The sequence below is a fragment of the Marmota monax genome, unplaced genomic scaffold (genome assembly GCF_021218885.2).
Source record: "Marmota monax isolate L192 unplaced genomic scaffold, Marmota_monax_Labrador192_F-V1.1 WCK01_AAM20220418_F8-fsc00120, whole genome shotgun sequence".
In the NCBI taxonomy this organism is placed as follows: Eukaryota; Metazoa; Chordata; class Mammalia; order Rodentia; family Sciuridae; genus Marmota; species Marmota monax.
Genome location: NW_026694424.1, coordinates 3,373,118 through 3,399,178, shown reverse-complemented (window position 1 = coordinate 3,399,178; position 26,061 = coordinate 3,373,118). Strand labels below are relative to the sequence as shown.

Here is a 26,061-nt window from a genome sequence, read left to right as displayed (position 1 = left end):
TTTTATTTCATGCTTGTTAGTCATGCCTTAAATGGCAACTACCAGAGACGCAAATTAATTGCAAACTATACGAAGGATGTGCAAATTAGAAACTATGAAATTTAAATTATTAATGCAGCAATATTTTAGCTCAAGTTTCTTTCTGGAAACACTACAATTTCCTATATGTTATACTACTCAATGCAAATCACATTTGGTGATTTAGATAGAAACAGGATTTTATTGCATTTTCCCCCTCTCAACTTTTCAATTCCCTCTTCCTGTTCCTCTCATTATCTCCTTTGTCTCTGTACTAACTTTTTTCATTTGTCTACTTAATTTCAGTCCCATCTCACTATCTGACCTCATCACTTACATGTTACCCTACTTTTCTTTAAAATGTCATTCTTAATATTCCATGTTTACATTCTACAAGCCTACTCAAAGAACCCAATCAGGTATACCAGGAAAAAAAAAAAAAGAAATAGTTTTCCAGACACCCCCCCCCAGGGCATTTGTGTACATTGTTGTTATATGATCTTATACAAAAGTTTAATAATATATGTGATACCAGTAGTATTATTGAAAGTAACTCTTGGAAATACTTCTGCATCCACTGTGTAGTTGAATACAGCAAAAAATGAAATTGTGAAAAAAAAATCTTCTATGAAAAAAGAAAGCCTGGTTAAATGAAAAGAGTAATTCAGATTAGAACTGATAGGTTCAACCAAAGTTTCCATAGTAGTAAAGTTCTGCTTTCCATAAATGGGGCTTATCAGTGTTTATACTCATTAACAAAATATTAATATACATTGTGTAACATTTCTAATTAGTAAAAATAGAATCAAATAGGGCATACGATATTTTACCAACTTGGTCTTTTAGAAACAAAAGTGGTTTCAATTTGGTCAGTAAATAACAAATCACTGAGGAAACCATTTGATTAAAATGTCTTTTTGAGTTTCTCAGATAAATGTAATTGCTTTCCCAAAGCACATCTCTACAAATTCTAAATCTTGGTTTTACTGCAATTTGCATAAAATGTTTTAAGTAGCATAAGTAAATATCCTAAGTCATAACTAAACTCAAGTGCACTCATGTTAACTAGATTATTTCTGGAAAAACAGAATGTCATGTTTACCTGGCAAGGCTGTTTCATCTTAATGGCTATCACGTGGTATCTATAGCAGCAGAGCTCGCAGGTCCAGGAGCCTCTCTCACTGATCCACTTTAGCAGGCACAGTTGGTGTGTGTACCGAACTGACCCATCACATCGGCAGGGATTTAACAGCTCTCCCTGGAACAGAAAAAGGTCAATAGGAGTATTTGTGTTTGTGTCTTTATTTAAAAATACAAAGCCTGCTTTCTTTTCTCTTTCAAAGTCATTTACCCAGAAGGATGCAAGCATCAAGCTCTATCCCAGAAAAGCAAATTAAAATTTTATACCTCTGATGGGAATGAAACTAAAGTCTTAAAACTATTTCAAATATATTGCTGAGAGTTATGACATAAATGTTTCTAGTAACATACACAGTGTCTGCAAGCTATAGCTCCCAATACCCTTGGGGGAAAGCTGTACTATTAAATCTCTTTAATAACTTTTAAGTGGATGGTCAGATGCATTTCCTCTGTAGTTATTCTTAATCATTGCTAAAGAAGAAATGCATGGCATCCCAGGAAGCAGCTTGCAATAGCATTATGCTTTTACTTTTTCTAAATGTAGCATCATAAATATTGACTTAGGGCACTGTATCCCTGAAAGCCTGCATATTCTTATACAACTTCCTTACTTTTAAAAATATTAAGCCTAATGTTTTCTCAGCCCACACATTTTGTAAAAGAGATATATTATCCTCTATTGTGCATGATCACTCTCATATAAGTTTGCATGCACCTTGAATGGTGTTCTAGAATTCTGTTTCTAACAAAATACAAGGTACACTGTTGGCTAAGTTGCCTTTCTTTCAAAGCACTTTCCTATCTGTCTTGAAAGAACTGTAATGTGCTTTTCGCATCAGTAAGACGCAACCACCAAAATCTTCAATAAGAAAAGAACCTGCTCTTGTGACATGATTCAACTCCAGTCATGGTCTCAGGGTACATTAATGGACTTCACCTTACATTCTATAGTTTTGCTTCTACGTACAAACCAAAACCCTTTGAGTCGTTCACGAGAGATTCTTATGGCCTTACAATATCATTAAAGCACCCTACGAACGTGTAACTACAAAACCAGGTGGTGAGGGAAAAGTGTGGAGCAAATTAGTCCCGTATTCACCACCGGGACATTTTCATCTGCTTTCACAGAAAAGCAAGGGGAACCACAAGGCAGCCACTGCTCAGAAGGCAGGACCCCACAGGCCGAATGGGAGGGCGCGCTGTCCGTGGTGCTGAACCATCGAAAGCGGGAGCCGTCCCGGCACTGGCCGAGTCCACTGCCTGCTGCCCTGGAGTCCCACGGGGCCTTACCTGCTCCGCGCCCTGGAAGCAGATCTTGCAGATGGGCTGGTGATGCTGGTGCTGGTGCCCCGCGCGTTGGTCGCCGCCGCCGCTGCTGCTGCTGCGGCTGCTGCACACGGAGCGCGTCTCGGGCTGGTCGCCGGCGCCCCGCCGCTCGCCCTCCCCGCCCGCGCCGGCCTCAGGCTCCCCGGGGCCGCCCTTCCTCGCCGCCGCTTCGGGGACGGACACCTCGGGGAGGTGCCTCGGACCCTCCCCAGAGTCGCCAGCCGCCGACACCTCCTGGCCGGCGGGCGGCAGGGGCAGCGGCGGCGGCGGTAGCTCGTCGGTGCCCCTGCGCCGCGGGGACACCTCCACCGGCGGGTCATCCGGCCCCGCCGTGCGCTCGGGGAGCACAGGCGGCGTGGGCAGCGGCGGCAGGTAGCGCGGGACAGCGAGGACCGGGGCCGGCTCTCCCGGTGGTGGCGGGGGCGGCGGCGGGGGCGGCTCGGCGTCTCCGCTCTCCGCCCCGAGACACAGACTGAGGTTGTGGCCACCCTCAGAGCTCATGGTGCTGCCGCCGCCCTCCTGCCGGCCCGGCTGGAGGGCCGGGCACGGACTGCAGCCGGAGAGAGAGCGGAGGGGGAGGAAGGAAAGGGGAGGAGGGAAGAGGGTGGGGAAAGGGGACCCGGGCGCCGAGGGCAGGAGGGCGGGACGGGAGGGGACGCGGAGGGCCTGGCGCAGCGGCAGAGGCGGCTGCTCCGGGGAGCCGCCGGCTCGGCTCTGATGGAGGCGGCGCCGAATTCGGCTGCGCGTGAGAGCCGCGCTGCGGAGGGGGGCGTGGGGGAGCTGCGGGGCAGGAGGGAGGAGCAGCGCGGCGGGCGGGTGGGCCCGCGGGGCTGGCGCGCCGGGAGCTCGCGCCGGGTTCGGGGGCGGTTCGTGGGAGGGAGGCGGGGGGCGCGTAGCCGGGGTGAAGCGCGGCGAGGACCAGCTGGAATTGGGGGATCCCTCAGCGGCTCCACCGACCCCGCCCCGGGGCCGCTCACGTCGGTTCCGGGGCGGATTACCCCTCTCCAAACGGCGCGGCACTGCGGCTCTCGTGCAGGGAAAGGGGGAGGGGTCCGAGGCCGCCAGTCCAGAGACGGTTATTGGGTGGGTAAGTGGGATTCAGCAGCGCGGGCCGGGTGGGGGCGCGATGTCTGAGCCCAGACCTGCGTGGGAGCAGGGGCGCGCCAGACCCGCGTACTGGGAGCATTGGAGCCGGAGGAACAGGGGAGCCGGAAAGGACGCGCGCACCCGGGTACAGTAACCGCCGCTGACCCGTGATCGCTCCGGGGCCTCGAACCTCTCCCTCAAGGGCACTCGCCCTGCTGCCTGAGAGCCTTCAGATAGAAGTCACTTGAAGATTTATCCTCCCACTGTGTGTCACGCCCCTGATTCATCCCCGGGTCTTCTTCGCGCCCTCTCTCCTGCAGTAAGTTTCCTGGGTTATTTGTAAGTATCTTGTGCCTATGAGGTCAGAGGGTAATCATTTCTTGGAATGATTCCTAATAGTGAATCTTGATGCTTGTGGTCACTTTTCATCCTTTCAGTAAAAGGATGGAAGGAAAAGTGGCTGCAACCTTGGATCTAGGTTTTACTCACCCACCCTAAACCCAGTTTCTCCCCAACTGCACCTCACAAACCTCTGGGACATCTCTGATCCGAGTCCTTTCTGAAATAAACTCCCTCACTTGCAGGGAACTAGGGAAAAATTAGCACATGTAGTGGATTCCAGATTCATTCATTCGTATAGTGTGAACTCATAAGTCACTGGATTTCAGTACTGTAATGTGTCGATGCAAATCAGTGCTGATTTTCACTGAAGTAACACTTTAACGTCCTGGATACAACCAGCTCTTAGACTAGCTCTCAGACTTGTCTCAGAATAGTCATTTGGGGCTGCATTTCACAGATGAAGCCCTGGGATCAGATAGGCATACTAACTTGTTCAGGGTCACTGATCTTGTAACAAAGAACTTTTGAACTTCCTGACTCCAGATTTACCATCTCACACAAATGATTTTTTTCCTCAATTGTTTCTTCTGCCTCCTAAAATGTGTTGTAGTAGATGGTTTGTTTGGTGGCACTGATTCCCATTAACAGATGTTTTGAAATGGTGAGGCGAAGTACCAGCTTAAGTTAATTTTTCAATTACACGGTTTGGCAGGAAGAAGCATATTTGACTTTTAAAAAATAACGGCTCTTTAAACAAATTTGTTTGATTGGAAAGTAGGAAACTAAGGTAGTAAAAAAAAAAAAAAAGAATTCAAGAATGCTTTGTCACAAATGGCCTCAGATGAAGTAGTCTCCAGGAATGTCCTCTTGCACTTAGTTCCCTCAGATGAGCTTATTTTTGGTAGCTGAGTGACAAGCAGCAAGCACATTTTTGAAATAATAATCCCTGCATGCCCTAGGAACTTATCACATTGAAGAAATGTGATTGTTGATGTGCTTTCATTTTTGGTCCTCACTTGTCAAAATAACATTGCATAAATTTGTATATTATCCTTCTTAAAATCATTGTAAGCCTTAAGATAATCATAAAACTTGATCAAAACTTCTTAAATTAAAAAGGTGTCTAAATTCATATGGAAAGCACTATAACAGCCGCTGACCCACGGTTTGTCCTGGGTCTCCAGTCTTCTCCCTCAAGGGCATTCTCCCTGATGCCTGAGAGCCTTCAAACTGAAGTCTCTGGAAGATTAATCCTCCCACAGCACAAACTTATAGAGTAATTCAGTCAACACAGAAACTGGATAGAGGAGGAAAGGACCACAAGACTAGGTATGTCCTCTCAATTGATTGTTTCTGAAGAATAAGTAACTCCAATAAGATAAAATTAAGTTTCTTAGATCAGTAGAATAGTGGAAAAGGATTAGGGGAGGGAGGAAGGGAGGAAAAGGGAAAGTACTGGGGCCTGAATTAGAGCCAGTCTTATTCTGTGGTTTTATGATTATGCCAAAATGAATTCTAATATTATGTATAACTAAAAAAATATTTTAAAGACACATAATAAATTATTGTGAACTACAGTCACAAGTTTCTTTGATACCGTAGGGGACCACATGAAATCATTCTATCTCAGATTCAATGACCTTCAAAGCTGACTTCCCTAAAAATAGGGAAACATGTCTACAACCTTCAGTTAACCCAGTAAAGCTTTAATGATCAGGAAAAACCACCTTGTGACCTTTGACTATCCCTCTGTTGTAAAATATGGAATAGTGAGAAAAGATGAATCATGCTCAGCTGCTGGCACCCAGGTGGAAAAGATGACAGAGACCAGGAGGCCAGATAAAGAAGGGCAGGGGAAGGACAGGACACCAGAGCACCGGCAGCCATGTGTACCCACCAAGAAAAGAATAAATGACAGGACATTAAGTTTTACCAAATTTGAACAAATGTTGAGTGCTACTTTAAACCTGTCTCAACCTACATAAATGAGGAGAAAGATGATGATAGTGCAACAAATGCTAGAAAAGTCTCCATTTTTACGCCTCCTCACCCCAACACACACATAGCACAGTGTACCCCTCACCAGATGGAATGTTCCCTTATAAGGTCTAACCCCTTTAGTTTCTAGAAGTGTCTTGAGGAGGGGAGAGAGTTGGGGGCTGAAGCAAGTGTGTCCCAGCAAGTTCTTGGTGGTATTAATGGATGTCTGTAGGATATTCATCTTGAACTTCCTCAGAATGCACCTCCTGTAGGTGGCCCTGGAGCCAGCTCAAGCATGTTAAATAGGAGACAAGCCAGGCTACTGAAGGTCAGAGTGTTTTCACAATTATCCTGAAGCTGAAGTAGGTGCAATGACCTTGATGTGCCTTCCAAGCAGTGGCAGTTAACCTGGAGAACTCTTAAGAATTGCCCTCAATTCTTAAAGTTTAACTCTTCAGGATGTTCCAGAATTGTTCAGTCAGCACCTTTGGGATACATGCATTTATCTCGGTGGCCACTGAGTACAATACTCAGAATTCTAAGTTGCTTTCAGATATCTGAGAGAAAAGAAACTAAGACCTCTGTTGTAGAACAATGAGATTGTGTCATGTGTGTGAAAGAAGGTGAGTTTTAAAGAGGATCGTGAAGTGGAATCTGTGCTGTTAGCACCACTCAATGCAGAACATAGCTTTGTTAGGCACAAGAACCAAAGCAGTGCCACCCAGTGACATGTGCAGAGGAGTTCACAACTTTTATCTCCTCTTCTAAACTCTCCACTTAATTCTTGATTCATGTATCAAATTATATTCTTCACAGCTACTTCTCTTTTTTTAATTTAATTTATTCTAATTTGTGATATATGACAGCAGAATTCAATTCAATTCATATTATACAAATAGAGCACAGTTTTTCATGTCTCTGGTTATACACAAAGTAGAGTCACACCATTCGTGTTTTCATTCATGTACTTAGGGTAATGATGTCTGTCTCAATCTACCATTTTCCCTACCCCCATGCCCCCTTTCTTCCCCTTCCTCCCCTTTGCCCTATCCAAAGTTCATCTACTCCTCCCATGCTCCCCCATCCCCATTATGAATCAGCATCCTTATATCAGAGAAAACATTTGGCATTTGATTTTTTTGGAATTGGCTTGCTTCACTTAGCATTATATTCTCCAAACCCATCCATTTACCTGCAAATGCCATGATTTTATTCTCTTTTAAGGCTGAGTAATATTCCATTGTCTTCACAGCTCTTTCTAACTAACCAGGTCCAAAAGCAAACACCTCAAAACCTTTTCCCAGTCTTCATCATGTCAGTAAACCAATTGTTCATATGCCTGGTTGTTCAAGCCAAAATCCCAGAAGTCATCCTTGACTTTTCTTTTTTGCATCATACATTCAGTGTATAAAAGAAAATCTTGCCAGTATGCTTTCAAAATATAAGCCAATTTTCACTACTACTTTTCTCCTCATCCCCATCATCCCAATTTAAACTACCATCAGGATTACCAAACCATTAGAATTATCAAAAGGGCCTCCTAACTGACCCCTCTGCTTCTTACCTTAGAACCCAAACCCTGTAGCAGCCATAGTAACCTTTTTCAATGGAAATTCCATCATGTCAGACCCCTGCTCAGTACCTGTCAATGGCTTCCTGACACTCTTAGTGTAATATCAAAATACCAGCTAGCCCCTGACTGCCTCTCTGAAAACTTCTCTAAACCCTCCCTACTATGCCTTTGCTATACCCCAAGATGCCCCTCTTAAATTATTCCAGTTCTCATGGCTCATCCTTCACTTCACTCAGTGGTACCTCATCAAAAAGTTCTTCTAGCTGGGCTCAGTGGTGCATGTTTATAATCCCAGTGGCTCAGGAGGCTGATGTGCAAGGATCTTTAGTTCAAAGCCAGCCTCAGCAAAAACAAGGTGCTTTATAAAATACAAAATAAGGCTGGGAATGTGGCGCAGTGGTTGAGTGCCCCTGAGTTCAATCCCTGTACCCTACCCCCCAAAAAGTTCTTCTATCTGAAATATAATCCTCCACTCTTATTTTAAGTCCAATCCTGGCCTAGCATTATTCTTTCTCGCTTCATTTACGACTCAACATTTACATTTACTTCTGTGTCCATATCTATCTACAGTTATATCGTGTATATTTTGCTTTCTTTGTTTTCTCATTTAGCACCTTTGTTAAGAACTCTGACCCCATTGAAGACTAATTTGTCCACAACTCTGTAAGTGTGCCTAGAAGTATGCCTGGCCAGAGTAATGTTCAGCCAATATTTATTCAACAAATGTCTGACTAATCCAGTCCATCAAGCAGGAAATTATTCATCAGCCTCTGTGTTTAAGACACCATGCAGCTGGTTAAGCTGAAGTTCCCAGGTGGGAACACAATCTGCAGAAATATGCTCCATGTGACACAAAATATTTTTTTTTCCATTGCTTAACTGAATTAGCCAAAATGATCCTATTCTCTTAGCATTGTGCAGTTGCTAACTAATTAGTCATTTGCTTCCAGGTGTAAGTGAGGTCAAAGTCTGCCATGACCTTGATCTCGTGCTCACCAAAGACATTTGTCAGATATTTACAAATGAACACCCTGATCTTGAGGAAGGCACTGTAATTAAGTATGGATAGAAAATCCCTTTATCTGATCAATCTCATTGCTGGTCAAAATCCCCCTATGAGTTTACACTATCTACTAGCACCTGTCAGTTCCACTCTTTCCCTCAGTCTTTCTAACTCTTATTAGAGTATGGGGGTCCCTATCCACTTCCTTATCTTGACTCGACTTTTATCCAAGAACCTGAGGTCATTTCTGAAAGCTTTCTGATGCCTAAACTTTTAATATAAGCACAATCAAAGGTACTAATTCCTACCAAAACACTTCCTTCCACTCCCCCATAACATTTTGAGAACTTCAAAACAATAAAATATTATTCTGAGAGCATGTTTGGTTTGTAAAAGACCATATTACATTTTTTATTCTATTTTTTAAAGTTGTAGGTAGAGACATATCTTTGTTTTATTTATTTATTTATTTTTATGTGGTGCTGAGGATTGAACCCAGTGCCTCACACATGCGAGGCAAGCGCTCTACCACTGAGCTACAACCCCAGCCCCCATATTGCATTTTATTAAAAAGTCTCCCCAGGGTTCTTGAACCTGGGAAGTGTTGTGTACTTCAGAGATGTAAGACATTAAAATGCAGGGAATGGCAGTGTGCGCTCGATATCCTGAAGCTTCCTGACACCAGAATGCCCCTCAATGGGGCCATCCAGGCCTTAGAAAGATCTCAAATAAAGCCGTCCCTGAATCTCCAGAAATGAAAATCATCTGCATTTTGTCCACACTCACACGTTAAATGATTAAGTGATCCTTACCTTGTGCCTTAGGCTGTGGAGTTAGATATGCACTTATCTGGGTTTCTCCCCTATTGTGCTAGATTACAAGCCACTTGATTTCCATCTATATTTAAATGGCCCTTGTCTCTGAAGCATATGCTTAATATGATGTTGCCATAGCATGAGCTCAGTAAATATGGATTAAGTTAGTAAATATTAACTGAATTCTTAATTTAAAAGAAAGACTGTTTACTTTTTAAAACTTATTGATAGAGTTCTATACAAACAACAAAGAGAACTATGCTCCCCCTGAATTTGGAGAGCCAAGGATTACTTGACGAGACAGAGAACTTGCCAGACTGAGACAAACCCTTCTGTGGAAAAAGTTTCAACAAGGATTTGGTGCCCTTTAGGATCATTCAAAGGCAAGGAACTGGCCAAGTTTGCTTTCTCTTTCCCCTTTCCATGCCCACTTTTCTCCAGGATACCGATTGCACCCACCTTGGAACCTGATTATTCTGAGAAGAGTGTAAATCTAAAGCAAGAAGCAAATCCGGATGCTATATGAGAGCCTGGCTTCAGCTGTGTGCTGGCCCGAATCCTGGCTGCTGCAGGCTCCTTTGCTCTTTCATGGGGCCCCTGCCATAGAAGCGGCTCCCTTTAGACAGGAAGAGGAATGAGCTGCAAGCTTACACTGGACCACCAACCTCACCTCCAACCACCCCACCTTTTATCAGACTAAAATTTCCAGGAAAGAATTGTGATTGTCCCCAACTTGGGTGGTGAGCCACTGACCAGTTGCTGAAGAACCTTTTACAAAATTGCAGAGTTACTGTGAGTAAATAGCAATTCCTCAAAGAAAGAGAAATGTTCTTTTCAAAGGAATGACTGCTTGATGGATAGAGATGCTAGCTATCTCCACATCTTGGAATTTGACCTCTAATCTGTGTAGTTTATAGAATTCTCACATCTGTCCTTCCTTTCCCAGACTGCACTCCAAAAGATAATTAGTTACTGAAATGTAAAACCAAGGGTTATAAATTGCAGCCATACACAAGCCTTCCTAAGTATAGGAAGGTTCAAGTAAGTAGGCGTAAGCTAATGCCATTTAAAAATAATTTTGATACGGTCATAAGCCAAGTGTGCTAGCATATATATGTATGTGGGTGAGTGGGTGGATGAGGGGTCCTACAAGTGATGGGTATCATTAAAAAGGATTGGGTGCCAAAAATAAAACACCATCTGTTTGTGTAATCAACAATTAGCCAGTGACAAATTTTTAGTAATGCACTTTGGGACATACAGAAGTAGATCTGGTTTCAGAAAACCTACAGTACAACCGGAAAGAAAGGCACATAGACAAACATGTTACATAGATTGAATTACGTAGGAGGATGAAAGATGTTATGAAAGTGCAGAGATATAAACAATCCTGCATGGGAAAGATGATTCATTGTAAGAAAAATTTTCAAACTGGATCATTTGGGCTGGGGTTTGGAAGTTAAGAGTGTACTGGATTGATTTTGCAAGTAGGAGAAATCAATAGGATGGAGGAACTTCTGTACATATTAAACTTAAGCAAGAGGACTGTAAAAAGAGGGCTGAGACAAAAGAGGGTTCAAGTTTATTAAAAATGAAGAACTGGTGATAGGATAAAAATATAAGTGGCTGTCGCGACCCCTTGCCCGCAAGGAAGATGCAACTCAGGAATCTTCTTTCAGCAGTTTATTCAGGCCCTTGATATTTCTTCTTCTAGTGACCCCCCCCACCCCGCCGAGCGCCCAAGCACAGCCTAATAAAGCCTCCCGCATACCAATCTTAAGCTGCCACGTGGATCTCTCTCATAGGGTGGTAAGGGATTGCGTGCCAAACTCTCCATATTAGGAGTTGTTTATCACAGGCCACAGTGGAAGCTGGCGCCATCTTCTAATGGCGGCCACGGTCTATAAGAATGGCTTACCACAAGTGGCCAAGTTCAACAAGCCTACTACACACTGAAACGCTAAAAACAATAAAAGAAAAGTGCCTTCTGTTGGAAAAAAATCACTGGAAGAAAAAATTAGGTTATTCAACTATGAGGAAGTTGCTATTCCATTGAATGCAACCTACAGCCACCTGAGAACCAGGAAATGAGCAAATCAGGCTCTAAGACCACTACAGCCAACCCCACACACTGAATCTCATGAAAATAACCTCCTAATGCTTCCACCACCAGATCTGTTGCATTTGATTTTAAGTAGAATCCTAATACATAAATATGCTTACTTATTTTCCCTGTCCACAGCAGATTACAAATAACAGATGTGAAAATGAAAACAGAGGCTCAAGACTGGAAAATAATGGCTAATACTCCTCCCTCCAAGAAAACAGACTCAGTAGCTTAACAGCTTAGCAGCTCGATGTCATTTAAGAGAAATCAGCTCTAGATGTGCTTGAGTGAGCCACTGGGCATTACTGTCTTGTAACTGCTGCAATCATTGGGACTTAAATTGATGGCTGTGAGTATCTTAGAAAAGTCTATAGTCCTGAGGGTATAGTAAAGAACTCAGCCAGCATGGGCCAAGGCCCTGGTGCAATCCCCAGCACATCATGACCCAGGCTGTTTACCACGTTTGCTGCCTGGGCCATTCATGTCTGTCGATCAAGGAGTAAAGAATGAGGAAACACATTCAGAAGATCCCCTTTCAATATGGTTAATTATAACTTTAATAACCAGATTTTTGATACATTAAGGTAACCAGATTTTAAAGTATTCTTTAAGTCCTCTGGGCAGCCTCTGTGCTTCCCCATGTCCCACGCCCCAGCAGGTGCACTGTTGGATGGTGTAGAGCCCCTGTAAGTCCATGTCCTCATTGCCCACCCCCCACCTCCTTGGCTCTCTGAGCAGTTATTTGAGGGCTGGTCATTTATAGTCATGTAACTTTTATAGTTTGTCCCCAGTGCTTAGTACAAATGCCTTGGCACAAAATGGCTATTCAAAAAAGGCTTATATAGTGAACAAGGCAGAACAAAGTGATTGTAACACTTTTGAAGAAGATTTATATTAAAAATGAATGAGCTTTCAACTACATGAGCAACTCTTTCGCACTTACCAACGATAACTAAAATTGATTGACCATTTGTAGGGTCAGGCTCTGTTCCAAGCACTTCACGCGTGCTATTTAATCACGGTGCTGTGAAGCAGTTGCCATCATCATCCTTATACAGAGGAAGGAAGAGAGGCCCAGAGAAAGTGGGTGGGGCCATGGGGGCAGCTGGAAGTCACAGAGGCTTCTTAACACCCTGACAGTCTGGCTCCCAAGCCCATGCCTTTATCCACTGTCCTCTGCCCCTTGTATTATTTAATTCAAAACAGATCAAGAAAAGAAACCTATGCAACTCATTGCTACAAGGGATGGTTGAGCTTATCGATATAGCTCACTAGTTTACAAAAAGCCCTGGTGGTCACACAACATTGTGAATGCCCTTAAAACCACTAATTATACTTAGAAAGGTTAAGATGGTCAATTGCAAAATTTAGCACTGTGTACACATACATATTTTTTTTTCTTTTAAATCCTGGGGTATGTTTCTGTAATCTTTTATCCAGGCTCCCCCTGCTTGAGTGACTGACTTGTGAGGAGCACATAGAATCTGTGTTTCTTTAAGCCACCTAAAGCTCCTTTTCATTTGCTTTCTATGACACCAAAATTCTCAGCATTAGAACTTCTTTTTAGGTTTAAAGTGCTTTTTCAATGTCACAATGGGTCTTACCTGCCTCATTTCCCACCTGTGTGATAACCAGGATTCTGGATTATGAGTGAAGCTGATTTACTATCTTGGTAATATGCAGAAATTACCACAAACTCACCCGGACTCCATGCTGCAACCCCAAATTCCCTCCTCCTCTCACTTCTGAGAAAAGTGGGAATGGAGAAAATATTCTTTATATGAAACTGTTGGCACTAGAAACCCAGGCATCATGCGAAAGGGAGAGCTCCATGCTGGTGCACCTAAGCACCTGGAACAATGGGCATCTGGACACATTAAGTGCTCAATGAATATTATGGAAAGATAATGAGTGTGCTCTGCTCCCTTTTTTAGAAGAAAGCTGCTTGCTATCTTCTCATCCCATACCTTTCTGGGGAAGCTTTCAGGGGACCCCAATTTAGAAGATACAAAGGACTTGTTATGGGCTCACTGATGCTTAATAAATAGTGAGATGGAAGGGACTCCTGCTCAGGAAATCCAGAGGGTCAGAGGAGAATCAATCAGTTGCTCTGGTGATGGAGCCAAGCACACTGCTGTCTTGGATCCACCTGCACTTCTGGTTGGTGTGTCAAAGGATGCCTGAGTGTTTAGCCTCGTTCAAATGTATGTCATGCGGGAAGGAGGCTTCACTTTTGCCTGACAAGTAAATTTCACTGATGAGAATCTGAATCTAGACTGCCCAATGTCTTTGGGCTTAAAAAAGAATCCTCAGAAACTGAAATTTGTTCAGGTCAAGGGAGCAATGAGAAATCCACAGAACTCAAGGAGTAGGAAGGAGTTGGCTTTGGTGAATCGCAAGTGGGAAACGCTGTTCTGAGCTCCCAAGCAGTCCCAGCAAGGACAGATGGTCCAGCAAGTAAGAGCTGTCACTTCTGCTTCCCTCTCCTCCCTTGCCACCTTGACTCAAGCCAGGACCCGGGAGGAGGAAGCAGGAAGAAAGGTGCCAGCAGAAAGATCCCTTCGCCCATTTCCCCAAGCAACTTCATTCTGGAAAGTACCTATTCGAGGGAGTAGAGGACAGCTTGGTTTGAATGGTTTGGAATTTTGATTATTGTTAGGTATTGGACTTTCTAATTGCTGAACTAAGACTATGTTAATAAAAAGTAGTGTGGGACAATTACCTGAGAATGGACAAAAAAGCTTGAAGACCTGTCTACTTCTTCATCCAGTTTAGAAAAGATTCATTGCCACCATCCTAGTGGTGGCCATGGTGATAAAATATTGGTATTTCCATCACCATCTGCATTCTTTTTTTTTCACCATGTTCTAGTTTCATTTACTAAAAATTATTTTCTAGAAGACAGACAAGTTAATATGGGGTCTTGATAGGGAGAAGAGAGTTCCTTTTTCACCTATCACTAGGTTCATGGCTGAGATTCCTACCAGAAAAGACAGATTCCCAAGAGAAAACACACATTTTTTTAAAAGGTAAATTTTATGTGATACAGGAACCTTCAGAATAAAGACCCAAACAACCAAGGAAAATGTATGTTATGCCTGCCTGTGATGGTGGAGAGTGGTGAAGGGTGGTGAAGAAGTATGAATGCACAGAAGGGGAGTGACCTAATGGTGGATTTTAACAGAGACTGTTCAGGTTATCCTCTGTGTCTCTGGTCTTCAGACAGGGACATTCCTTTCTTCCAGATATAGGGAGGGCATCTCTTCTAAGGGTCCTATGGCCTTCATCAGAGGAAGATCAGACTTCTTCAGTGACTTGTTCCAGGGAACAAGGGTGGGAGGTCAGAGAGAACTTCTGGCTTGTGCTGTATGCACAAATGCTCAGGTGCCATATTGAGGGTAGCATATCCTGAATCCGGTCAGTGTCTGTTACCACCTGCACAGATTCCCTCATGCTTAACCAGGAGGGCAGGACGCTGCAAGCCAACACTAGTACCCCTGGTTAATGTCAGTGTTATACTAAAACCTCTAAACCTGAGTTTTTAAATTTTTTAAGGACTGGGATGTGGGGTAACACTAACAAAGAATATGCAAGTGAGATATCAGGTGGCCTGTGAGGCTTAGAATATCTGCTATCTGGCCCTTCACAGAAGAGAGTTGCCAGCCTCTGCTTTAAGCAGCCCTGCAAGGTGTATGTTAATGTTTTCCAGTTACACAGGCAGACCTGCAGGCTCAGAGAGATGAACATGCCTTAAAACATAGTCTAAAATACCCGTTCCCCAGTCATCCTAGCAAAAGGAGATGCAATAGAAACCCAGGGCAACTAGGTGGGAGGAGGAGGAGCAGAACTGAAGGGGAAGGAAGTCTCCCAGGTGAGCTTGTCTTTCATCTGTATTTTCACATTTTTGTTCCCAAAGAGAAAGTTAGCATGAGGTGGGGTGGGGTGGGGCCATGCGTTCCATACCTGATCTTTGAGTATGGCTATGAAGTGTCTTACCCATAGTCTTTCGAAATTGCTTTTTGATATCCCTAACAGAGAAACTAGTCAGAGTGGAGGGACACTGAGTGACATTTCCTAGGCTCTTACTTATGTTCTATCAGAGAAAAAAAAAAGTATTACTATAAAAAGCCTACTGACTTTCATGTTTCAAATAATTTATTCATATATCATGATTGAACATGATAACACAGGCCCAAGACTCATCCTCAGCTTGTGGTCCTCAAACAGGGAGCTACTTTGCCCACCACCCCGAGGACGTTTTGTCTTTAGTGGGCCAGTGCTTTTGAATCTCAGAAGGATAGAAGCCGAGGAAGCTGGCGAACATTCTACAACGCACAGACGTCCCCCCCACCCCCACACATGATAAAGATGTCAACAGGGCCAAGGTGGAAGAACCCCACCTAAATACTAGCAAAATTCTTCCCAAGATATGAATATAGCAGAAGTAAAACTTTTTAAATACTGGGAAATGATAATCTATACAAAGGCGGTCTGAAAGAAAAAATTCAGAATTAAATAAAATTGAAATGAGAATTTAAATATTAGAATGTTTTAATTTTTTTTTTTTAGTTGAAAGAAGTAGAAAACATTAGGAAAGAAGGACAGTGTCCAAAACTAATTGGACAGGCTATGCATAATACAAGAACATATGCTTAAAATGAAAAGCTAACTAATTTAAAATAGATTAAAAGTAATGCATATGCAAGAGGTAAGGCATCACAAATTGGTGAGCGTCACTGTCTTTCAGCTTATTTTTCATTTTCTTCAATGCTCTGTGAAGAGACTTCCCACTGGTTTCAAAGGATATTTTGGTTTTCAGCTTCCCAGAAGCTAAAAATTAGACTTTAAAAATTATGAGCACAAGGTAATTTAGATTTTAAATCTGCTAGGATAGAGGGACATGCTTACCCAACTTGTGCTGAAATCCACGGAGCATTTAGGTTCTAAAGAAAAGAATCTGTGGAGAAATCTATGCAATGTATAATTTGTCCAGATTAGTTTTCATTTGAGGAAAGGAGTTCTGAAATATCTTCAAAGTTTACTCATCAATTGAAAATCTTTCAAAAAGAGATTATTAGGAAACTGGTGTGTGGTGGTGGAAAAGAAAAGCTCCCTCAGTTTTTGGAGGGAAAACTTTAAAATTACTTTAATGGCTAAGTTTACTTGGTGCAGTTAAGAATTAAACTTGTCAATTTTAACATTGCTGTTACATCTGAAATAAACTTATGTGATGTTCTGGTTAAAAAAACAAAAAAAAGAAAGAAAAGAAATCCACGGAGCAACAAAAACCAAGAGTTTTGATGAGGTCGATGGGAATGAAGCTTGTACTTTCTGGGAGGTGACGGCGGCAAGAGGAAATTTGGCTAGCATCGAAAAATGGAATCCCAGTCTAAAAGGATCAAGACCAATGACAACTGTAGAAGAAATCCAAATTGTGAACAAGATCAGGGAGTGTAAACTTGACAAGAGTCTTCCTGGGCCCCCAACTGCAGGCGGGCACCGGAGCCCTGCCCTGGGCTCTCCTGTGCACTTCCTTGTGAAACCCAGTGTTGGCAAAGAGCCCTGCCCTGGGCTCAGCCAGAGCTCCCCACCTCAACATCTGATGCACTTCCTCACTACTCTAGTTTGAGGGAGTCCCCCAAAAGGTCCAGTGTCAAAACCCACATCCCTAATGCCACTTCATTGGGAGGTAGGAGCTGGTGAGAGGCATCTGGGTCCTCATGTGGATTCACTCGTGTGTTCTGGCCTCACAGAGCTGCATCAGCTACCTCTAGAGCTCGTTATGAGGGGAGGCTGCCCCTCCTGTTGGACCAGTAAGAGGAGAGAAAGAGTGTGCCCTGGAAAGCAGGCCCTGAGAAGAACCGCACTAGGAGGGCTAGTCAGGTCTTACAAGGGCTGCCTTTGGCTTCATAAATGTCTCCATCTAAAGGAAGAAGCCATGACATATTTATCAGCATACATTAAAAACAGGAGTCACAAAGGAGGAAGCTGAAAGGACGGCCAGATGATGGAAGCTTAGAAATCCTCTTCATTGGTGAAAAAGGCAAGGGGAGGGGCTGTAGGCAATTTTGGAGATTATTAAGAAATGATTATACAAAAAGATTATTAAGGAAATTAAATGGATCTAAGAGATAAAAATTAACTTGTGAATAATTTTCTTTAGAATTAGAATGAGACAGACATAACCTTCCAGGTGCGCCTTCTTTTCTTTCATGATGGACAAGGAGATTTCAGGGAGGGGATGGGAGGCACCTGTGTTCTCTTTGGTGGTTCAGGTATAAATGCAGGTAAGAGAATTCCAGAGAGGGCCCCCCTCCCTGGGTTGGGGATGGAAGAAACAAGACAAGGCTAGAAACAGCTTCTGTCTCTGATTAAGACTGCTTCTCAGGCCACTCTGCATGTCAAAGTGCCAATCTTTGGAATATCCTCTTTGGAAGACTAATAGTTACATTTCCAGAATAAAACTTATAGTATCATTACTCTGGTTTTTTCAAGGTTGGACTCTTTTCTCTTGGTTCATTTGCATGTGACAGGACCCATTCTGTTTCTAACTTTCACACCTGTGTCACTAGCCCTCTCCTCTTTCCCCTCCTGTGCAACTGGAATCTGTACTTTTATTAAATTTCCAGGCAGCTTCACCTTGAACTTTGAACTTCTCAGCAGCTGGCAGCTGTGCATACTGAGATAGGTTCTTGATCTTGGCTTCCCCCCAAACTGTGAAGGTATCTTCTGGGCTTTTGTGGACATCTAGCTTTGGGGTGACAAAAAAAAAAGATACTCTTAGGTTTCCTGGTGGTGACTATAGTGACCCTTGTAACCTGTACAAGTGTGGTTTAGACACTGCCTCATTCCAACTTGCTTCCCTTGCTGGGCCACTCCTGCTTGTTTCATCTGGGCTGTTAGTAGTCCTGGTGTGGTTGCCTGTGTGGAACGCAGTTCCTGAACACTGAGGCTGATTAGTCAGTGCCATCCTGCCTCAGCAGGCACTGGGCAACTCCCCCTCTGTGGTAAGGGCAGTTTGAAAACTTCACAGGGCGCTTTGCAAGGGGAACACACACACACACACACAAAATCAAGATGGTGTTAGGAAGGATGTGAAGGTTTTTGTGATTTTTTATACCATTTCCAAGTGGCATTCTAAAAGTGATATGAAATTGCATTTTCTCTTTCCAAAACACTGATATCACCATTTTTAAAGCTGTAGATTCGTCCATATCATGGATCCTCCTTATTGATTCTTATTTAATGATTGGGTTTGTGTCCTCTGTTCCTTACCACTGGTACTACTCTGTGTGAATGTATCCACACAAAAAGTTTTAAGAAGTGAAAATCTCAAAGATTGGTGGTGAGTTTAAGTTTTGATAGATGCTGCTATTCACCACTGAAAACTGGTTTATGAATTTGTCTTCCACCTCTCGTTTTCTCTCCACTTTCATCAGAGCAGGATATAACCAGTTATTCAAATTTTAAAAATCTAATATGGTACCTAAAGGGCATACAACTAAAGTCTTCTGTTGACCAGTGAGACTGTGTTGATTTGTAGGGTTAGAAGAAGTAATATCTTCTCCTCACCCATGGCAAGGTTAATGATTGACATCCCCATGGTAAAAGATTAATAAGAGACAAACAATGAATTTATGTAATCAAAGTTTTACAGGACATGTCAGCTTTGTGAAGGGAAGACCCAAAGGCCCAGGGAGAACCCTGTATTTGGTGACCCCCAGTAGGTCCACCTCTCAATGCTATCACCTTGGCCAGTAGGTTGAAACACATAAACTTTGAAGGACACATTCAGACCACAGCAGTGACCTTGCTGCTTCTACTGCTTTGTCAATTTCCAAGTTGCCAAAGTTTAGGGTAGCATTTCCTGCATACTGTCATTTCCATCTGTTTATTGCCCCCCTTCCTGCCTTTTCTGTGAGTAGTCTACTTATAACTTTTGAGAATTTAAAATCTTTTTTGAGTATTCTTTTAAGGGGTTCTTTGTCTAGGTTGGCCACTAATCCTCAATCCTGCATTTATAGCAAGTGCTGAATTTCTGAAATTCTGGTGTGGGTGGAAAGAGCATGCAGCAAGTCTTCTTGTTCTGATTTGCATGATCTTGATGAGCAGAGAGATTGCTATCTATCTTCCTGAGTTTCTTTTTTCTTACACTTTAGTCTCAATTATTTGGGATTTTTTTTTACCTTACCTTGAGTTATTATTAATAATTTGTGCTTTCTTAGAAAATTTTCCTATTCATTTAGATGTTCAAATGCATCAAGATGAAGTTGCACATCTTACCTTGTTGCACCAGTTAGGATGAGATGATCAAAAAGCCAAGAGATCACAAATGTTGGCCGGTGCAGGGAGAAAAGGACACCCTAGTACACAGCTGGTGGAAATGCAGATTGGTACAGCCACTAAGGAAAATGGCATGTGGCGGTTCCTAAAGAAATTAGAAGTAGAACTGGAATATCATAAACCCAGCAATCCTTCTTCTGAGCAAACACTCAAAGGAGATGAAAATTCTACCTCCTAAAGACACTTCCAGCATTAGTTGCAATAGCCATGATTCAGAAACGACCTAAGTATTTGTCTGCAGGCAATGGATTAAGAAAATGTGATGTCCTTACATCTGCACACACACAAACACACAAAATAGACTAGTAGCCTAAAAAAGGAGACCCTGCCATTTGCCATGCAGGAAGTCAGACACAAAGAAAAATATTGTATGATTTCCCTCATATGGGGAAATCTAAAAAAAAAAAAAAAGCAAAATAAGGTCAAATTTACAAAGAAAAATAATAACCATGGGCAGGAGTGGGAACAGGAAGATAAAGACAAGGTAGGTCATGAGAAACAAAGCAGAAAATACATAGGATGAGCAGGTCTAGAGATGTAATGGGCGGCCCGAAGACGACAGTTAAGGAAGCCATATGGTGCTGTATGGTGCTGTATTTGGAATTGGAGTCAAATTTTGTTTTCTCTTATCACAAAAATAGTAACTATGTGAGATGACAGATAAGTTAATTTGCTTCACAGTAGTAATGATCGATCCTGCTATCTTTATATATCCCCTAATATATTTAAACCTCAAATATATACAATAGAATTTCTTTTTAAAAAATAAATGATACATTTTATTTTTAATATGTTTATAATAATGTTGTTCTTAAGCCTAATGTTTACTTGTGTTGTCTTATTTGTAATTTTTTAAAGATTAAATTAGGCCAGGTGCAGAGACACACACCTATAATCCCAGCAACTCAGGAGGCTGAGGCAGGAGGATGGAGAGTTCAAAGCCAGCCTCAGCAACTTAGTGAAGCACTTAGCAACTTAGCAAGACCCAGTCTCTACATAAAATACAAAAAAAAGGGGGGGGGATGGGGGACTGGGGATGTGGCTCAGTGGTTAAACACCCCTTGGTTCATCAATTGCCAAAAAAAAAAAAAAAGATTATAAGATAAAGTTAATTAATTTGATTGTGCTTTGTATTTTTGTTGTTCTGATTTTAAAACTGTAAATCATCTTTGGAGTACTACATCACAAGCAGGATTTTAATTTAATTTTAAATGTTATGTAATTTCAACTTGAATTTGTTATTTAAAATTTTAACAAATTTTTGATGATTGTGAAATTTCTGAAGAAAATATATTTAAGAAAAGACCATTAGTTATGAATCTTTCTTTTTTTAAAAAAATTTCATTAAGCACTGAGGATGTGGGCAGCATGGTCCCTACACTTTAAAATGTTCAGATTTTCCATGAACCCTGGCATTTTGGGTGAATATTTACAGTTTTCATTGGTGTTTGAAAACATTGTGTATTCTTTTTCTTCTTCATACAAAGGCATGTTTATCTTCACTTTATTTTTGTCTACTTGATACATTCACTTCTGAGATTGATATTAAAATCTTCCCATGAATTTGTTTGATTTCTGTCTCATAGCTATGTATGGAAATAAACATACTAATTATTGTTTTTGAGTTCATCTTATTATTATTGTTTTACTTATATTTTAAATTTTTATTTATACAAAAATGTTATTATAATAATTTATATTAATATATTAATAAAGAAGTGTTATATAATTTTATGTGATTATATATAATTTTGTATAATATAATTAAATCTTAAGAATATAATAATTTTATATAATATATTTATATCTTAAGAATATAATACTATGTTAACAATTATATAATATTGTATTTATGCATGATATATGATTTAATATGCAATATAATAATCATTTAGTTCATAAAATCAATAATAATTAAGCTCTATCACCTATAGCAATTTGGGTTGGGAATGCTTAGTTTAATGTTTTCCTTCCATTCTGTTACTTTTATCCCCCTATTGGATAGTTCTTGGTTGTCTGTTCACCCTCGGAGGTGATGATCTGGATAGATGGCTTCAATGTAACTCTTCTGTGGCAAATAAAGCAGACTTGGATTTTGTTGGTTGTCTTGGATGTGGGACGTAGAGAGAGCATGCAGAGCTTGTCATCTTGGATCCCAGGAAACTTGTAGCCTTGCATCTGTGGCCTAAGGCCCTGTCCAGGTAGGTGGTCACCTGGCTCAAAATTTGCCCCTTACACAAGCATCCTAGAAATTAAGTTCAAGGCCAACTTTTCTGTAGGGGTGCCTGCTGGGAGGACAAAACAGCACCCCCCACCCTTTTGGTTTTCAGTAACTGACAGATCACAGTAGCCCGTGCTTTCTTCCAGTGCTGCTAGTTCCAACATTTTCTAGAAAGTTCCAACATTTCTTCTTCCAGAATTTTCCATTTTATTACACCACTGGGACCCCTACTGGTTTTCAATATCTTATGGATTTACTAAGATATTCCTTACTGGATCTTAATAGGGTTTGTTATCTAAACTGGATTGGGATTCAAAAATTCTTTCATAAGACTGCCTATGTTCAGAATGAATGCTTCAGAACTTACTGACTCCGTGAACTTGTCATGTTATTGTACCCCGGTTTCCCCATTTGTAAAACGTGGATAACAGTCTGCATGCAATAGTGTTGTCATGCCCAGGGCATGTAAAGAATACTCCAGAAATGCTAGCTGCTGTTATTTTGTCTACCAGATATAGCAAAAGTTTATATGTTATGAAAGTTATCTTATTTGTTTATGTATCTGTAGATTTAGGAGTGAGGGTATTTATCTTTATGCTTTCCAATAATAAAAGCTAGCACTTACATACAGTGCTTACCATGTACCTTTTAAGAACCGCATATATATTATTAACCCATGGTTCAGAAGGAGAGACCACAATGGAAATGAGAAAAGGATTTTGAACCAATAATGAAAACAGCACAATAAAACTTATGGGGTGATATTTTCCATTGTATTTCCTAATTAGCTATTGCTGGTGCCTTAAAAATGTTTTAGTTTCTGTTCATTTATTTTGAATTTAGCTTCAATACTGAACAATGCCTCAGGCAGAAGGATTATTATTATTATTATTATTATAAATTACCCTTCCAGTGAGTAGGAAGGAGCCACAAGGGGAGGAAGGCAGGGGAGCCGAGAGTTGGTGTGAGCATGCACCACTGAGAAGGATGTCTCACAGGTGCTTGCAATGCAATGCATGGGAGGGGACCTGACCACCCTGGGGAGCTCTGTAAACTGCAATCTAGGATGGGCTAGCTGGGTGGGGGAGGGGAGGGAGCGGGGTTAGACAGGGCCAGATGGGGTGAATGCGTTATCTACTAGCTTCCATCTTCTTCTTGCCTTCTGGGGCATTAGCCCCTCAATTCCCAGCCTTGGCATGAATCCAACTGGATAAACTCACTTCTCTCCAGGAACTTCAAACAGAATCTTTTTCCAACATATTCAGCTTTTCCGATTATGCTCATTGAGGCACTGGAAACTATACCGCCAAGGTCACAGGCAAAGTTCACATTATATTTTACTTTGATATCATAATAATATATATTTTACATAATATATAGTATATATGCATTGCATGTATATAAATACAGATATATCCATATATCTTGATACAGATAAAGACATATATATGTTCTGTTTCCCAACAAACAACTCCTTGAAATCTCCCAAGGGTTGTGTCCTTTTTATGCTAATGATTGACTGACAACTGGGGGCCAGTGATATAGTCAATAATGATTATATAATGAAGCCTTCATGAAAACCCCAAGGGTCTGCTCTAGAGAGCTGAATCTAAGGAGGGACCTGGAAGCTGGTGTCCCCTTCATGCATGCTTTGCCCCCTCTATGTCTCCCCCAGCTGGCTGGTCACCTGTATTCTTTTTATTGTCCTTTATGATAAATGGTCAAATGAAAGTAAGAATTTCCCCAAGTCCTGTGTGCTCCCACAGCAAATTAATTGAGCCCAGAGAAGGGCTGTGAGAACCCCAGTTTTTAGCCTGTTGGTCAGAGTATTAGTGGCAAACTACTGTTTGCACTTGAAGGCAGTTTTATGAGACTGAGGTCCCTCAGTCCGTGGCATCTCAAAGGCTATCTCCAGGAAGATAATCTCAGAACCGAATTGGATTACAGGACACTCAGCTAGCATCCATCATAGGATCTGGAGCTAGGGAAATAACTATGTGGAGAGAAACTCCTGCACACATTGTGGTGACCAGAAGTGGTCTGTATTGAGTTAGTGTAGCAAGAATGCATTGATGTTTTCTTATAACTTACCACTGTTTACTAGTCAATAGTTCTAGATTTGAATACATTTTTGTCTAAAGAATCAGTTAAATCTTGATCAAAGAATCAGTAAGCAACATGTTGATCCTTTTCTTCAAATCAGTATTTTTATTGCTATGTAACAAATTCTCTAAAACTTAATGAGTTAAAACAACTATGTGTATTATCTCACCTTCTCTGTGGGTCGGGAATCTGAGCATGGCTCAGCTGGATGCCTCTGGGTCAGGGTCTCTCCCAGGCTGCAGTTAGGTGTCAGCCAGGACTGCCTTCATTTCAAGGCCCACTGAGGAATAGATCCATTTCGAATCTGTCTCGTGTGGTTATTATCAGGACTCGGTTTTCCCTGGAAATATTGAACTGAGGGCCTTAGGTCCCCCCTGGCTGCTCCTTGCCATGTGGGCAGCTCAACATGGCAGCCTGTTTCATAAAATGAGCAAATGAGAAGAGAAAGAGAGAGGAGGACTCCAGCAGGGGAAATCAGCCATTCAGGGTCTCATCTTGAAGTGGCATGCCATTGTTTTGCAGTATTCAGCTTGTCAGAAGTGATTTACTAGTTCTCGCCCACACTCAAGGCTTTCTCTGAAGAATCCCCCTTTGGAAGAGAAAGAACTTGTGTCACTTTTCAGAAAGTGGAAACGGCAGCTGTGGCCCTCTGACTGCCTTCCTCAGCTTGCATACAGGTGCCTGATCTGCACGTGCCACTTGGATGTACCACGGCAGACTTCAAAGCAAAAGCTGCTTATGTAAAGGAGTACAGTGGCCTCAGCAGGTGCAGTTATGTTCAAGCCCCAGCTGCAGCAGCGGGTGGAAGTGATCCGCGTCCAGGACTCAGTGTTTCCGTGGTGCAGGCTGCAGTATCTGTGCCACATTGTCTGCATAGTTCTGATTCTGGGAACTTCTTGCAGATACTGTGAACAAACCCACATTTCTAAATTCCTTTTCTGATTAAATTAGCCAGATTTGTTTTCTTTGGCTTATAGCTAAGAACTTTGAATGCTATGATTTCATTATTGTGTTAATTCTTTTTTTTTTTTTTTGGTGTCTAAGATCAGCAGCTTGATTTTTTTAATCAGTTTTATTTTATTTTTGTTCTTTCCCTGTGCATTCTGAGATTTCATGACTGTCTTACACCTAATGATTTGTCTTACCAACCAGTTGTTCAGTGACAATTTGAATTTTATATTTTAACCTTCATGTTGTGTTTAATCTAACTTATTTCATTCAGTTATTTTTTCTTACCTCTCGAATATCTCTTTCTTAACGTCTGAAATTTTAATCTCATCATTGATCTCCTATTTCACAAAATTCATTTACTCTCAAATTGTTTTGAGCATGAAACCAAATGTTTTTCCCCAATTCATGCCTGCTTTCTGTAGTTAATATTTAAAAATGTAGACAGACTCTTTTCCTATATCCTAGGTACTATGATCTTCTCATCAAAGCTCAAAATTGTTTCAAATTGTCTTGAGAATATATTCTTCTTGCGTATACTCACTGTGCACCTGGCTGACGCTTGCTTTCCCAGACTTGACCTTGAAAACATGTTGATATGCATAGTCCCTATCAATTTTTTTAAACAAGGATTAATTTTAAATTCTCAGAACATACCCTTAGGTATTAATTCCCCAGTTCCCAGACAGGAAGCTTCAAAGGTAGAGTAGCTTTCTTATAAAATATATAAGCCATACTTAAAAATTCCACAATGACATAAATAAAGTCATCTAACAAAGAGTAGACGTCTTAAAAAATTGACAATATTTATGGAAAGATTAAAACCTTCAGTTATAAAAATATATAATGTTTATGTTGGGTCCCAGGACATGGCATATTGAATATTTTAAGCTGAAGGAATTTGAGTTAGCAGTACCAGGAGGGACTCTCTGACCCTCTCTTGAACACTCCTCTTACCCATAGGGAAGACGCATGCTTACTCCAAAGACAGGGACACCAAGAGGAATCTGAAATATCCCATTTAATACCCTCAGATCACACCTTTTACCCTATCTT

General features: G+C 41.6%; 1 protein-coding gene across 1 annotated transcript in view; it reads right to left on the bottom strand.

Annotated features, from left to right (window-relative positions):
- Marchf11 (membrane associated ring-CH-type finger 11) overlaps positions 1-3,100 on the bottom strand; it is a 113,518-nt gene extending 110,418 nt beyond the window's left edge. Inside the window, exons 1-2 of the mRNA XM_046468310.2 lie at positions 2,449-3,100; positions 1,121-1,276 (exon numbers count right to left, since the gene is read on the bottom strand). Coding sequence (XP_046324266.1) covers positions 1,121-1,276; positions 2,449-2,985 — 693 coding nt within the window. The 5' untranslated portion in view covers positions 2,986-3,100. The remainder of the gene's footprint in view (positions 1-1,120; positions 1,277-2,448) is intronic.
- Between the last annotated feature and the right edge of the window lie 22,961 nt (positions 3,101-26,061).